At 37.0% G+C, this 16,973-nt stretch overlaps 1 protein-coding gene across 8 annotated transcripts in view; it reads left to right on the forward strand.

Moving 5' to 3' along the window:
- The window catches only part of Tle4 (TLE family member 4, transcriptional corepressor), a 136,576-nt gene that overhangs the window by 19,533 nt on the left and 100,070 nt on the right, over positions 1-16,973 (forward strand). For 4 of the 8 annotated variants that reach the window (XM_015492952.2, XM_015492953.2, XM_048806954.1 and 1 more), the window contains exon 4: positions 12,550-12,612. In XM_015492952.2, coding sequence (XP_015348438.1) covers positions 12,550-12,612 — 63 coding nt within the window. Of the gene's footprint in view, positions 1-4,719; positions 4,735-12,549; positions 12,613-16,747; positions 16,827-16,973 lie in introns of those variants that run through there. The other 4 variants (XM_015492954.2, XM_048806953.1, XM_048806957.1 and 1 more) reach the window with 2 other exon arrangements.

Here is a 16,973-nt window from a genome sequence, read left to right on the forward strand (position 1 = left end):
TGCAAGAAAGTGGAGAAATAGCAAATTTCTGGGGGTTAGCCTGTGACCTTGCTCCTTCCAGTCAATGAAGAGGCACTGTCCTCTGTTACTGTACCATTGAGTCTAGTATCCTTTTACTCCTTGGATCTGTCTCCAGCTACCTCTTGGACCCTGCAGCCCTTCTGCTGTATAAATTAGTGAGGGATGCTTTCTTAATTGAACGATAGAAAAAGCCCTAAGCTTGAATCGATACCTAACAATACAGTCACTCAGTTTGTAGCAGTATCTAATCTCTGTTCTGTCTTAAAACAGAACTATTTACTTACCTTAAGGGATTTTATTCATATGTCTTTCCTCATAAATATTTCTGAAAACTTGAACTGTGGCTATTTCCATTTTTTTCATGGTTGTAGAAATGGAGTTTGGAATCATTTGGGGGAGAGGTTGTTTAAGGTCTTTGCTCAACTAGATTAGAAATTAGCCAGTCACTCTGGGATTTGGGATTCTATAGTTGGATCATTCATAATAGATGTGTTTTTTAGAATGTTGGTCACTTGAGTCTGAATTCTTCCCATGCTTTTCCAAAACTGTTCCTACAACAAACCTTACCCATATGCCTATGACTTAGTATTTTAATGCATGGTAGGTCATGCCATAACTAGGCTTCACATTCTGGAATCATGAATTTCTTACTCTTCAGTTATACAAATCTAGTGAAGCCACCACATGTTGCTGGTCCTTCCTGTGCAGAGTATCTCCTTTGCTGTGACTATGGTCACCATGCCTATCCTTATGTTAGAGTCTGTGTGTCCCCATATCTGTCTCTTGTCTACAGCCTTTGCCTCCTTCTCTCTCTTTCTCTTCTATAGGGTCATTTTTAGGGGCTTTTCTTCGTACCTGAAAATCCTGCCAGTATTCCCAGAATGGCTCTACCCTCTACATCCATTTTACCCTTTTGTTTAGGTGGTCTCATCTATTCTGTTAAGTAGGTTAATCTCAATATCTCTCTCTCTCTCTCTCTCTCTCTCTCTCTCTCTCTCTCTCTCTCTTTCTTTCTCTCTCTCTCTTTCAAATAACCCAGACCTCTCTGAGACCATTCTCATAGGTACTTAAATTCAACCGGTTCTAAAATTGATATCCTCCCCTGCAAGCTTGCTTGAGGTCCAGAGAGCTATCTGAGGAAATGCTAGCTCTATCCATCCAGTTTTTCAAGTTAGGAAACATGCAGGGGGAGGCAAGTGATTATTGCCCACATGTCTCCTTCATTAGCTATACCCAGCCAATCATAAGGTCTTCTGGAATTTGTTCCCTGTTATTCCTACACATGTTTACTTCTCTTTAGCTATCTATGTCATCATGGTGACTTCATAACAATTTACTCTTCTTAGGCCTTATCTATAAAATGGGGACAAGAGTAATCCTTTTAAAATTGCTTTGAGCATTAAGTGAAGTATCTGGCATATTGCAAGCTCTCCATGAATTTTAGGGTGGATATCATGATCATAATCCAACTCTTCGTCACCATATTTAAAATGACTCTCACTGTGAGTAATATAGTAATCTCCTAACTGGTCTAATAAGCCTGATCTACTAGGCTCTTCTGGAGTTACTTCTTGAGCCTCATCTTGTGCTGTCGCTGCCACTGCCCCTTTCCCCTTTCATTCTTCCTCTTCTCTGAATTTATGGTACAGCAGGCTCTTTTTGAAATGGTCTTTCTTTTCCCTACTCTCTTTTTTGTCTCTCAGAATCCTTTCACCCTCATTTATTCAGGAAAATAGTCCTGTGTTAATAATTTAAAATACTGTCTTTTTAATATATTTCTTCATCATCTTTATAAATCCTATCCCCTATTCGCTTTCAGACTAGGACACTGTACCAGGGAGAGAGTAGTACACAGTTATTGAAAATTGGGTAATTAATATGATTTCCAAAGTACTTTCACCAAAACCAAAAGGGATTTCTCCCCTTCTTGGACTTCTCTGTGTCCCACCAGGACACTTATACTTGACATATGTTATTGGGTGTATTTGGTCTTTTCCTGTTTGGGATTATAAGCACCTCAAGTGGCCAGGTGTGGTGGCGCATGACTGTAAACCTAATGACTCCATAGGCTGAGACAGGATTGCAAGTTCGAAACCAACTTCAGCAAGGCCCTAAGGACATACAAAGCCCTAAGGACTCTGTTTCAAAATAAAATGTAAAAAAGAGCTGAGGATTTGGTCAGAGATTAAGCAACCCTGGAATTCAGTTCCTGCTACCAAAAAAATAAAATACATACCTCAAGTTTTCAGATCCATTCTGCATTCACTACTCTTTCTATCATAGTTTCTAGCTTAGAAGAGTAGCAGCCAGTACCTGAAAATACTTTGTTGAATTTCCTAAAACTGGAGTGCTTTGGGAATTCTATTTGAAGTTAACTTTCATTCTCTTGTCTTTCCTCCTGTGGTATGTTTTGTGGATAAAAATCTCTTCTTTCACAGCCATTTAAACATAATTAGTGGCAAGAAGAGGGTAGAGGACAGAGTGCACTGAAGTATCTTTCGCCATTTAGTGTTAGCATAGCTTTCCTAGTAATTGTCCTGGATAGATCCTTGCTGCCTTCCAAGTAAAGGACAAGCTCTTTAGTGTGGCATTCAAGACCATTCACAGTCTGACCCCAGTGGATCTTTTCCTGCCCTTATTTTCCACGGTTTTTTGTTGTGTACACCCTTTGCTCTCTCTTAATGGCTTTCAATCCTGCCTGCACATTAGAATCACCTAGGGATCTTTAAAATGAAATACTGAAGCCTGGGTCCCACCCTGGAGATTGTGAGTTAGTGGGGTGAGGTCTAGCATCTGTTTGTGAAAGGTCTGCTGGTAATGGTGATGTAAAGCCAGGGCAAGAAACCACGGACCAGCCCTGTTTCCTACAGAATATTATTTCCTCTGAGAGCTTCTAGGAGAAAGGGTTCCATAGTCAGGGAAATTTGAGTAGTATTGCTTTTGTTGTGCTTCTCTCCAAAGATGTAGAACTAACACTATCAAATGAAAGCCTTTGAGATGTCCAATAGGAAACAAAGCTGTTTAACTTTCAGAGGCAAAGTAAGGCCATCCAATCAGAGAGTTCTTTATGTATATAATACTTGTTACTAATATCTGCAAAATGTAATATAGAACATGCTCTGGGAGATGTTGTTTTCAGCCACATCTCAAGTTTTAAGTCACTTTATTTATCTTTGCCTGATCATGTCATTCAAACCAGACTGGCCCCTTGCCCCAAAGTTCTCTTTTATCTTATTTGTAGCACTTCTGACATTCCTCTTCATGTGTTTGTGTACTTGCTTCTGTGTCTCCCTGTCCTTATGATGTGAGTGAACTCCACACAGTAGGGATTTACTTGTCTTCTGCTTCACTCCTTTGTCTTCATTTAACAATTAAGAGTCCAAATAGTCAGTAAGCCACCTAATAAATATTTGCTGAGTGGACAAAAAGGTGATAATACATTTATGATTTGGGCTTTTTTTTTTTTTTTTTTTAGGTACATGTGTTTTTTGAGGTACATGGAGATAAAATATGTCTTGTTGCTTCCATGGATATATAGGTATTCTTAATGAGAACTTGTTAAAAATACAAAAAATAAATTGCTTGCATAATTTAAAGGCAGCTTGAAGTACAGTTGTCCCTCTATGTATCCATGGTTTTTACATCTGTGGATTTAACCACGGATTGTAAATATATGGAAAAATATCGTGTTAGTACTGAACATATACAGATTCTTGTCATTATTTCTTAAAGAATATAATATACATATATCACATGTACTTTGTATTAGTTATTATAAGTAATCTAGAGATCAGTTGAAGTATTTGGGAGGATGTATAAAGGTTCTGTACAGTACTGTACCATTTCATATGATGGACTTGAGCATGGTCAGATTTTGGTATCTGTAGTGCGTCTAATTCCTATGGCTACTGAAGGTATATTTTAAAAGCAAAAATATAGGAACACAAGTAGATGACAGTAGTTTCCTTTACCTTTAATTTTTTCAACTTGGTGTAGTGGATTATTAAAAAAGAAGAAATGAAGCAAAAGTAGAAGCCTGATTACAGAGAAAATGGTATTATTTTTCTGATCATAAAGAGCTCTCAGTCTGTGGTACTGAACTTCTTTTTTAAAAATATTTTTTAGTTGTAGTTGGACATGACACTATTTATTTATTTATTTATTTATTTATTTATTTTATTTATTTATTTATTTTTATGTGGTGCTGAGGATTGAACCCGGTGCCTCACATGTACTAGGTGAGCACTGTACCACTGAGCCCCAACCCCAGCCCCCTTCTTTTTTGTGTTTAATTCCTTAGCCTGCCCCAGGTGGCTTTCTATACTGTATGTGAATCACATTTTGTGAGCCATGAAAGAAGAATTAGGATTGGATGAGGATTCAGTTAGTGTATGCCCACTTTTGTGTGAGATATAGCATCCCAACAACAACAACAACAAATAGAAAGGAATTAGTTTGCTCTTGGTAAAACGTCCCTGTTATGAAACTGTCCAATAGTGAGAGTATTCACATAGGTTTGTCAGGGACATTGAGGAGGCAATTTGTGTATCGGGATATATATGTGGGATGTTGAATCAGGTTATCTGCTGCCCAGGGATGAAGCAATAAGTGGTTCCTGTAGCAATTCCTGGCTTGTTCTCTACAGGTGTTATACTGCAGCTGTCCATGGCTGCCCAAGCCTGACTCTCATGGTCCAGGTTTTGAACTGAGTTAGTAAGTATGAGCTGGGTCTGCACATACTACAGTGGGTATAGTTCCTGATATATACCTTGAGTTAGTGGAACTGATCTTTAACTTTCTGTGAGCCCAGTGATGCTATAACATGACTAGGGTCTTTCCTTGGGCTGTTACAAATCATCAAATTGGTTCACTGTAGGTCCCATTCTAGAGATTTATTCTGAACTCTGCATATAAAGTGCTCTCTCTGTGTGCTTTATAAACACATACACTGAATTCCAGTGACTCAGGTGCTCAGTAATCCTGTATAAGTAATTTTAGAAAGGAGAGTGAACTGAGATCCTTCATTTTGTTTTCATAAGAATTGTGGCCTACTCCTAATTAGAAAAGGAACAAAGTGATCGGAAGGTGGAGATAAAAGGTGTCTAGTTGCTTCCCTGGATATGTAGGTATTCTTAATGAGAACTTGTTAAGGTCCATCAGTCTGGGTTGTTATGTTTGTTTGTTTCATTTGTTTTGGGTGGTACTGGTGGTGGAATCCAGGGGCTAGCACTTGCATCCCAGCCCTTTTTTATTTTTTAATTTGAGACAGGGTCTCCCTAAGTTGCTGAGGCTGGTCTCGAACTTGTGATCTTTTTGCCTTAGCTTCTCAAGTAGCTTGGGATAATAGGCATGTACCAGCTTTAGTTTGTTTTGGTTTATTCTTATATCCCAGGTTCTCCATAGACATTTTTCACATCATTTTGATCGCATGTATCATGTTGGGGAAAAAATCAAGACGATCTCCATCTACTGTGGACACAAGGAGTATATGTCCCATTTACTGTGGCTAAATATGAAAATACTTAATTGTAAATGAACATTCAAAGATACCTGCACATTTAAAAAGAGGGGAGTAACAGGGGAGAGGGAGAGACACAGAGAGAAAGATGGCACATCTGAGCTGGGGAGAGTGGGAGCATTCCAGTGCTCAAGAGAGAGGAGAAAAAACAAAGTGGCTGTCGGCTTGGTAGGGCACATGGGCAAAGGAGTTCTGAGGAAAGAAACATTTGCAGAACTTGGGTATCTTATGAGTAGTCAGGTTCTCTGACTAGTTCCACTATGTTTTGTGAACGCCAAAGTTAAATTTACCAGAGAAGTAATTTTCTTTGCCTAATTACAAATAACATCCCTTTTTCCCCTCCCATCCTTTTTTTCCATTTTCTTGCCTCTCCTTTTTGGTGGAGTGGAGTAAACCACCATAGGATGAGTTACAGTGTTTTTCTTCAAACTGGAGAATTGAATTGATTTGATCTTGTCTGAGTAATTATGGATGCTTGACAGCTTTCTCAACTTTGATAGTTTATCATTTTCTTCATCAGTTTTCACATTGGAAGAATATTAAAACCCAATAATCAGAGCCCAGATGTATGTAGGCACTATTTTAGATTTGCCTTAATGAAATACTTTCTAAAAAGGTCACCTGGTAAAAAAGGAAGGGTCACCCTTTTTTAGCCATTTATAAATATCCATCCACAAAATACCTCTACCTTTTGGGATACTTTGGAATAATTTCGTGAATGTAGGTATGCTGGGACACTTTTTTGAAGAACATTGCCTTGCATATTCCTTTATGAGAACCATAAGCAGTAGCACCATATATCCTATTAGGACAAACAGAGTACTTCTGTATATTCAGTTAACTGAGCTGGACACTGGGTACTTTAGCATACTTAACATGAGTAAAACAACATAATTAAGAATTCAAAACACAAACCTTGTTGATACTGCTGGTATTACCCTCAGTAGTATCATTGTTTTAGTTAATCTCATTGGTGTGGAAGTAAAAAAAAAAAATGGAATTTTCTTATCAAGACAACACTAATTGAGCACTCCATAAATGATACTCTTTCTCACTGCAGGAAGTGGGACAGGCAGAGCGTTAAAAAACAGCTTTAATACTTTGCAAAAATTTTCTGTAGATTTAACCAGTCTCTTAGGAAACTGATAGCTGTCCTGTTGTTAAAATGTTCCTTATATGATATTACTTCATTTTATTATGCAATCTTAAATATATTACATAAAAATAAGCACTTGAACTCTAAAGTAAAATTTAGGACATTTGGTTTACCAATTTGTTAGTAATGCTGACAGTACTGTTGGTCTAAATCTCTCAGCCTAGACTGATTTTTTTTTTAAATGTATTGTTATGCTCGAATTTGGGACCCCCAAAAGACCACCAGAGACCAAGATCCGATGTAAGCAGCAAAAGAGCTAGCTCGGTCCTCCGCGCACACACAGCAACAGGTGACGCTGAGAGGCCCCGAGCCCAGAATTTGCAGTCGTTTTATACATTCTTTGGAGAAGGCAGGGACCCCCACATACATCATAGCATCTCTTAGCAAATCATCACACACCACGGGAAAATCAAATAACAACTCTAAAACATGATTAGCGTATCAAGTGGTGGGAAAGGATCTGGAAAGAATTATTGGTTAGTTCAAGGGGTTGATGCACTTAAAATTGATTGGTTTAAATCGTGAGGATGTCGCAAGGGGGGTACGTGCCAAACTGCAGGGCTTCTAGTTTAGATATTGGTCACCACACCTAGGTGGGGGCCATCTGGAATTTCAGATATTTCGATATCTTGGCCTATCTTAGGTGATCACCATCTGCGGCTTTTCCTAGAACTGTTTCCACAGAGCTTTTCTGTGGTATTTTCCTGACTTTAGGACTACAGTAGGTCAGAGGTTAAGTTTCAGAGCAAAATGAGGTCCCAAGTAAAATGAGATTGCTTAGGTCTTTCAGTATAAAATTTGTTTTATAAAGTTTAAGTTTGATGGCAAGGTAAATATTGAGTTTTTAGTTGTGTTAGCTTGCTGTTGCCATAACAAAACACCTGAGATAATTAACTTAAAAGAGGAAAGGTTGGTTTTTGGCTCAGAGTGTTGGAGGTTTTAGTACAGGATTGGCTCTGTGGGTTTTGGGCCTATTCAAGGCAATATATCATGGTGGGAATCACATGGTGGAATAAAACTGCTTACTTATGGATTCTAGGAAGTTAAAAAAAAAAAGGGGGAAAGTTCAGGGTCCCAATATCCCCTTATCTCCTTCTAGGGCATGTCTCCAGTGACCTAACTTCTGTCCTGTAGGCCCTGCCTCTTAAAGATTTCACTACTTCTGGATAGCTCCACAGGTTGGTAACCAGACCAAGCCTTTAACACATGGGCCTTTGGGGAACCTTATCCAAACCATAGCATCAGTTTAGAGTAATATTACTACTTGAATATTTTCCCTTATTTCTAGTCTGGACTTTTAGGAAAGAATGAATTTATTAGTACTCTGATTAATAATCTAGGGTTAGGCAAGATTAGTTTTCAAAGATGCATAGGTTCTTCAGAAAGATTGGAATAAATCAAGATAATTTATTTTTCTGGTGAAATAAATTTTAAAAATGTTAGAGAGTTCTTCAGTGGTGAAGTATGGGAGAAAGTTGCAAAATTTATTTGTGCTTATTCCAAAAAGGATTTCAGGCAGGATGAGTAGGAATTTTTTTATTTTTTAAGTGATTATATATAATGGGTGAGTGTATATTTTTGATAAACATTTAATAAAAAGATTAATCTTTTAAAATTTTTTTGGCGAAGAAACCTACTATAGAATATCAATTAATGGTAGAATGTTATTTGACATTATTTTGTTAATGTCAAAAGTGTTTTCCTTAAATTGTATTTGCTCTTTTTTTAAGCTGACTGCTGAAATGGTTTCCTAATAATGCTTTGTTATTGATTTATTTCAACAGTACATATTTAGAAATGTTGTTCCTGTTTCAACAAGAGTCTAAAAACTTCATGAAAAATTTTTTAAACAGATATTTGGTGTTTTTTTGTTCAATTTTTTTGGGATTGAACTCGGAGATGCTTTATCACTGAGATACATTCCTAGCTCTTTTAAATTTTATTTTTGGGCAGGGTCACCTTAAGTTCCCAAGGTTGACATTGAACTTGTGATTGTCCAGCCTCAACCTCCTAACTCACTGGAGTATAGGTGTGCATCACCATAATTTTTGGATATGTTTCTTTGATTGCTAAAATTGTATCATATAGGTTTTTTTTTAGAAAGAATGTATATAGGCATAAATAATCGAAATAAAAATTAGGTTTTTATTATATCAGGTCCATGTGAGGGATTCTAATTGAATTCAGGTATAGTCTTGACTAGTTTTTTTTTGTCTTAAATAACTAGTGTAATTTGTAAGGGAAATATATATGTGATATTGTGTGCCTTACACTTTGTTACTTTTTAATCTGTTGAGTAGCATTCTTTTCAGTGCATGAGATTACTTTTTTTATGATGTAAGGTAGTTCAGAAATTGTCCAATAATTCTTAAGTACTGGAGTATGAATAAAGAGGAATGAAATATTCTTCATGGTGTTTTCTCAGTTCATTACTGACTGGTCATGCTACTGTTCCACTGTCTGTCTTCACTTTTGAGTTAGCCTGTTGGCATTCATGTGCCAGGTGTTTAGTGAATGGCCAAAGGATTTTCATAGAATGCTTTTTGTTGTTGTTACCTTTTCCTAAGATATTTTGTCCAAACTGAGTTTTTTGTTTGTCTTTAAACAGGGATGGTCATTTTTTTATATTCTTTTTATTGGAATATGATGTAGAGGTAGATAAGTAGAAAGAGAAGATAGAATGGTGGTGAGTTGAGGGTAGAAAACGTATCACTTTTTTTTTCTTTTAGATGAATATATCTATAGATAGGGGAGGACATAATAGCATTGTCAAAAATTGGGAATATATTTGACAAAGTGTGAATGCCAAAATGAGTTTTTTGTTTATACTTGAACATAAACAATTATCCTTTCATTGAGGCCATTAATGCTATTTTGGACTACTATGAATCTAAAGGCAATAGTTTAGTGTAGTGTCCATAAAGCATTGAATACCATTATAACATCGAGTAACCCTAACAGCAGTTATGTCAGAATCTCTTCCTGTGTAAATGGGCTATCTGTGAATATACTTGCTCAGGGATGCATGACCCACATTACCTATAAATTTGATTGGAAGCTACAGAGCTGGCATAGGCTGATGGATAGCAGATTAGAGCCCTGATTAACCATGTGATTCGAAGGCTGGGAATATATTGTCTAAGCAAGATTCATCAGATGCAATCAGAATTTCAAGTGGTCAGATGAAATTCAAATATGTGTTGTGGCTTTTCCTCCCCTAGTGCTTTTCCTCCTTGGTTGCCTTTTTTTTTAACTTCTCATTCCCCAAAGCTGAAAAATACTTCTTTGATGAATCTGCTCCTTACCCTAAAGCTGTCTGTCTGTTATTCATCAGAAAGCAGGTCGAAGTTCAGTGAGCAGAAGAAAAGATTTTAATAGAAGCTGTGCCAAGGGCTGTAATGCATCATTTTAGGGCCCTAATTACATTACAATGACAAATATCAATGGTGACAACAGCAATAACCTACATCCTTTAATGGCTGTGCTGGAAAAGGAGTTTGGGCCCCATGCCATTAGATTAGACTCAGTTTCAAAACATAGGCCATTAGAAGTGTGTGTCCACAGTATTATTGGCTGATCGCTGAAGCCCAGTGGAAAGGCTTGTAAATAAATGATGCCTCCCTAAAGCTGGGTCCTGTGGGACAAAAGAGGCAAAATTAGATGACCATACAAGCAGCAGTGTTTCCGAGGCAACTTTAGCTTTCAAAGTGAGGAATGACCTGCTTAATTTTATGAAATCACACACACATCTCACCCCACCCCCCACTGCCAATTAGCCTGACTATGAAAATCCATTGGCATGACAACTTAAATAAATTAAGAAAGTCTTTTAAATACAAGAAGACCTTTAAAGGAAAAGTTCCTTCTTTTTTTTATATATATATATATATATGTTAACATACGTGATTTAGGTTTTTCTCTTTTTTATACTTGTTTTTAAGAAAATGTAGGATTTTTCTTTAAATAGTTGGTCAGACTTAAAATAGCCTAGATCCAAACTTAAGGAACCAAATACCTTTTTGATCTTTATTTTGCCAAATGAGTAAGTTTCTTGAGTAGATTTTATTGTCTAGGTTATGTAGGCAAACTAAAGAACTCAGTTTTCTTGTGGGCCCACACATTTTTCAACCCTCCTAGCAAGGGACTATTTTATTTATGTAAACAACATAATGAGGAAAATATGCTTGGCAGATGGTTCTAAGCATTAGAATCATCAGTTTGGTCTGCCCCAAAGTGTCTCATTATCTTTTATTCTCTCCCCCTCCACCTTTCCCTACAAAAAGCTTAACAGCCAAATGCCTTTGAGATGTATTGCTTTCAGCCTTCTGACTGCTACTCTATTTTTTTTTTAACTCACACTGGAATTTCACCCCATATCCACTGTGGTATTTTTGTCCAGGTGGAGAGTGGTTTGGTGATTCCCATTGCATCTTTTCATGGTGGTTTAAGCATTCTTAAAGGATGGCTAAGTGCTCCATGGGGCTAGTGCAGTAAATTAAATCGGGTCAGCACAGTTGGGTCCTTATTCACTGCTGCTTATTGGAGTTGGGTTTTTGTCCATCCTTTTAGGAATGCAGGCCAAAGTGGAAAGCTTGCTTTGAAACTTCATGGTGAATTTGTGTTTTCTGTTGGCTGGCAAAGTTTTTAAGGTGTTGGCATTTAAAAAGATTGCATAGCTGCAAAGTCAAAAGGGTTGCTGATGAAAGAAGGAAGCCTAGATTGCACAAGTAGAGTGTCACTGTCATTCTGGTAATGACTTAGCAGGAAAAAAGAGAATTTTTGCCCTCTTATAAAATGAGGAACTGACCCTAGATGGAACCTATTTTAAGAATGTCTCAGGAATAGTAATTGGTTAAGGTTTTTTGGCTTTCAACGCTTCTTCCTCTCATATTCTGTACCCCATCATTAAAATATAAGCTATTTTGTATGTATGTCTAAAAAAACTATTTGCTAAATTAAACAACATATCATCCAAAAGTACAAATTAAGATGAACATTGCTTAAATTTGAGTAGCTTTTTATAAAAAACATGTAGTGGTAGTATTTTTCTGCTTCTTAAGCTTCATGTTGGTATGAGGTTTCTGTACTTACTAAAAGTGTTATAGAATAAATTCTGATTTCTGACAATCTTGGGACTTTTGCAGATGGACAGTAAGAAGATAAGATTCCCAAGATTATTCCCTAGATAGACTCTGATTACTTTCTGCCAAGTGTAGTAAGATGTTAGCATGTTTCCAAACCTCTACCCACTGAATACCCTGATGGGACACATTTGGAAACTTTTACTATGGTTGAAAGCATCTCATTCCTCAACAATTTATAACTAAGAATCTGAATTAATCAACTTACTTGGTTGCTTGGGTACTCCTCTTTGAGGAGGTTGGAAGTTTAGGTATAAAATCCCAGTGCTCCTGTTTAAAAGTAAAGTCCACAAATGTAGCAATCCAGTGAGTTAGTAATGGAAAATGTTGGGTTGTAGGAAAGATGTTTATCATGTAAATGCTTAAAGACTTAGTTTTATGAGAAACATGAGAATGGGCAAGGATCATGATGAAGCTTTTGAAAACTGATTTCTACTAATGAAAATAAACTTCTTTTTATATTGCCTTGGTCTTTGAAGATTAACTTTTAAGGTACATCCTGGTTAATAAATTGTGCTATTTATGTGGCACTGTTATCACTGCCTCCTTTTAATGGGCTTGCTGACAACATAGTTTTCCTCTTAGGAAATAAATACTCAAGCCAGAATATAAAGTGTTTTAATATCATCCTATTAATATTTCAAAATTGGTAATCAGCTGACTGTTCTCTTTATTGCTATTCTCTTTTTAAAATTTTATTTTTTATTTTGCAGGCAGAGATTGTCAAGAGGCTGAATGCTATCTGTGCACAAGTCATTCCTTTTCTGTCCCAAGAGGTAAGGTAGTTGATTTTAGGCACTGGACTAGAAGTTGGCATTTTAGTGATTCTTTAAAGAAGACATTGTGGAACTGACTCTGGCCTTGCCAGTCTCTCAGTATTTGTATTTCACATTTCTAAGATACAGTGTTCTCGTTCCAACTTCTGTACCTTATTAAAATTCAGTGGAGTGTAATTTAAATGTGTTTATATAATGTGATATTTTCTAATGTGCTAAGTAAAATTCAATTGTTAAAATATTTTGCTGTCATTATATGATGTAGTGTTTCTCAAAATTATGCTTGTTTATCATAATGGCATCTAATAGGAAAGATCGAAAAATTGCCAGGAAGACAAGAGCTTGTTCTCATTAAGAGTCTTTACAAGACATATCAAACGGAAAGGCTTCACATAGTAAACAAATGAATGTAACTTTTGGCTAGCTGTTTTTAAAAAGTTACTTATTCTTACCTAAGTCTTTATATTATCTATGTATCTGGGAAAAGATATTCAAGATGGACTCAGTGGACTAGTTTCTCTGAGTGCCACTTTCATCAAAATTAGGTTTTGTTTACAGGGGCCTTCACACATTGCCAAGACCTGGCATGTGGCTCACTAGTTTTGTCTTGTTCCTCACCATTAGGGGAAGTGCACATTATTGACAGATGCACATACGTTGGAATGAGGAGGTGCATTTCTAGAGCTTGGTTCCTTCCTTGTGGCATCCTCTGTCTTTGCTTGCTTGCTTTTGGTAGTTATAAAGTTTAGGTGAGAGTATTGGAAAGAGATGATTTTTGCTTCTGGATAACTTAACCTTCCTTTCCTTGGGTAAGATGAACTATAAGGAGGAAGAACTACTAACAGAGTACCCCGCATGCTTTGTTTTTGGGGCTCAGAAGGTATTGAGCACATTGCTTCCACTTTTTCAGTTGTGTCAGCCTGTTGTGTCATTGCTTTTCAGAAGAGCTGTTCATCCACCTGCCTACTAGTGGCCATGTGCTGATGTTAGCATTAACATTATTTGAGCATGCATGTGTCTTGTGGATATATGGATTGCTATTTGTGACTTCTTTTTTGGTCTGAACTGGGTTGGACATCAAAACCATGAGTATCCTTAATTGAGCATATATTGGGAAAGGGCACACATATTTACAGCCTTACCTAACCTCCAGAATCTTCTGGATCACAAAAAGCAAAGGCTCTATTGCCTTTTTTTCCCTTGTTGCTGTGACCACAAAACTATCACCAGTCATATCCCAATTTACCTATTTTTACTTAGGGTTTTCTTGTGTTTGGATTAGATGGCAAGTTGGTAAGAGTTGTTAAGGAGCATATTTTGGATTTCTTTAGGAAAGCCAACTACCGTTTACTTGATTCATAGTAGTATGTATTTCTTTAAGCAGCTCAGCTTTATGAAGATAGAAGTAGGAACCATGTGCAATCCAGGGAACTGTAACCAGGATGGGATTTCATACCCCAAGGCAGCAGGAAAAAGTTAGAATTATCCCCAGGGTGGTATTAGACTAGGCCTCTGCAGATACAGACCCCTATGTATAATTACTGAAACAGCTTTGGTTTCCATGGCATTTCTGCAGGATATGTGGATTATGTTCAGAAATGGAAGGCGGTCTTGGGGGTGTTGGTGGAGCTGATTTGCCAGTAAGTTGTTTTCCCACATGAGTTATATGGTTTGTGTGAGCAAGCCCAGTAGGAATGGAATGTGTAATGGTAGTGGTGCTGAGCAAGACTGGACTGGAATTAATTGGCTAAGGAAGTTGTACCTGTACAGGAAAACGTAGGGAAATACTGGTAACTCTTTTGTTCTTCAGACTAGGAGAGTAGGTGTCATATTCTGACCATTTATTTATTTCCCCAATGCTTTAACATTTCTTGGTTGAAATTTTTAATTCATATGTAATGTCCTATGTCAGGATTTCCTAAATCTTCATTCTGTGCATAACTTTTCTTCTTTTTTCTTTGTATTTAATTTGCTCTTTTTCTAGTTCCTTAGATGTATGTATATTTTTAAATATGTGGGCTACAGATGTTTTTGCTCCTGTCAAATCTGGTCTTCTCTGATGTTTTGTGTCTGAACATTGCCCACCTTGTTTCATTTTCAGGGCATTCTGTGAGCATTAGACTCCTCAATTCTTCCCTGAGGCCAGATGGACTGTAATCTGGAGGGAGTGGGGAAGGCAGGTTATTAGAGGAAGATGAATTCTATTTCCTGTCTCTTCAGAGGCATGGAAAATCACTCTTGCATGGCTGCAGGCGTCACTCAGTGCCAGGACTGAAGGCTCTTAATCTGATCTTTTAACACCAGCTCTCTGTGTGACAGTTTCACTGCCAAAACAGCAGCTGTGGCATTAGAATTTATTTTAAAATGTTTTTATTTAAAAATTAAATGATCTATTTAGAAAATAGAAAAACATTCCCTGAAGACTAGTGCATAAGCTATAGGACAGTGGTAAGTGGGATTTTGAGCTCGTAAAAGTCAGGCTTTTGGGAATTTGACAGGAACAAGAGGTAAATTTACATCTAGGTGAAATCTGTTTTTAATTAAGCCCCCAAATGCTGATTAATGTACCTGCTCAGTATTGTTTGTTTGTGGTTTACCATATTCTTTAAATTTGTGTGCATGTGTGTGTGTAGCGTATGAAATGACTACTGTTAAATAAACTTAGTTTTTTAAGACTTTTTTTAAGATGTGTAATTGTAGCTCAAAAGTAGTTGATCAAGGTGTCTATATATAAAAATCACAGAAAAATTTTTCTATTAAATTTCTCTATAATGTTAAAAAATTATAGCCAATATATATATTTTAATGTTGTACTGTTGCACCTTACATATAACTACTTTCAAAGTCCTAGTTCTAGGCATTAGACAAAAGATATTACTAACTCTTGTCATTAAAAGTGAAGATCCATCACTTAAAATTTCACAGGATTTCTAATATCAGAATTTAGAGAAACCTTACCTCATCTGTCTGAAGCTGTTCTTTTCTCCACTTACTTTTGGCTGTTAGGAATGGGTAAGATATATTCTTCTGTTGTCAATTTTTTTCTTAAAAAGGCACCTGTTAAGGTATTAAGTATGGGAAGCTTTTCTCTTAAGTTGGGTCTCATTAGCAGGAGAACTATAAATAATCAAGTTGGCATTTCCATAAACAAGAAATGTGGGGATGATGTCAGTAGGATCTGGGTCAAGTTCTGGTCTCTTTATTATAAATTGGATGGCTTACTCTTTTAACTAAGCTAAGCTGTGTGACCTTTAGCAAGTGATTTGCCTAAGTCTCGGTTTCCTCATCTATAGGATGACATTAATAATAGCATGGAATGCATTCAGTGACTGTGAGGATTACTTGGGATTGTACCTGAGCAGTTTAGCACATAGAAAGCACCACTTGCCACAGCAAGTCTTCACTACTACAGCAAGTTTTCACTGCCACAGCAGTACTGGCTGTGGCAGTGAAGACAGAGCTCTCAGTTCCTTTTGGGATTACCTAGAACCAGCCCTCCCTCCCCATTTTGGAAGAATATGAATTGGTTATCTTCCTTTTTTAATATCTGTTTTTTAAACTTTTTTTTTTAAGTTGTCAGTGGACCTTTAGTTTGTTTATATGTGGTGCTGAGAATTGAACCTGGTGCCTCACACATGCTAGGCAAGTGCTCTGAGCCACAACCCCAGCCCTAGTATTCTTCTTTTAGAGGGAAAAAGTAAAAGTGACCCCAGAATCTGAACAAGCTGAAAATCTCAGTGTAGTTTCATTAGTGATTTCAAGATATAGTTTGTAGACCCTTAGTCCTTTTGGGTCCTCAGCAAAATTTGAGAATGCCAGTAAATATTGTCTTGGCCACCCCCACCCCATTCAAGGAACATACCTTTAAGGTGATTCTAATGTGGATTGAAAACTCTGCATCACGATGGCACCACACACCATGGCAGTAGGGACAGCATTTCAACTGATTTGAAATTGGATCAGTTGTGCCTTTTACTGGCTTTGTGTTAGGAAGTTTGATCTCTTTAAGCCTTAATATTTCAATGGAATGAGGAGAATAAACCCCATCTATATAATGTATATTATAGTTTTAATGTTAAGTACCTGGCATAGTAAATACCCTCTTTTCTGCCCTCCTTTCCTATTGTACTTTCAGGGAAATGGATTCTATTCCAAGTTATTTTGGTCCTAAGACATTGGAGAGGAAGAACTTAGTAAAAACTGAGAAGCTCAAGGTAATCTTCCAGAATGAGGTGGCTATTGGTCTTCCTGGGAAGTTTGCTAGGTCTTGCAGCTCCAGCAGTAGGCAGTTAGCTTCATTACAGATCCATCTTGGAGAATGAAGGGAATTTTTTTTTTTTTTTTTTTTTTTTTTTTTTTTT

The sequence above is a fragment of the Marmota marmota genome, unplaced genomic scaffold, assembly GCF_001458135.2.
Source record: "Marmota marmota marmota unplaced genomic scaffold, marMar, whole genome shotgun sequence".
NCBI lineage: Eukaryota > Metazoa > Chordata > Mammalia > Rodentia > Sciuridae > Marmota > Marmota marmota.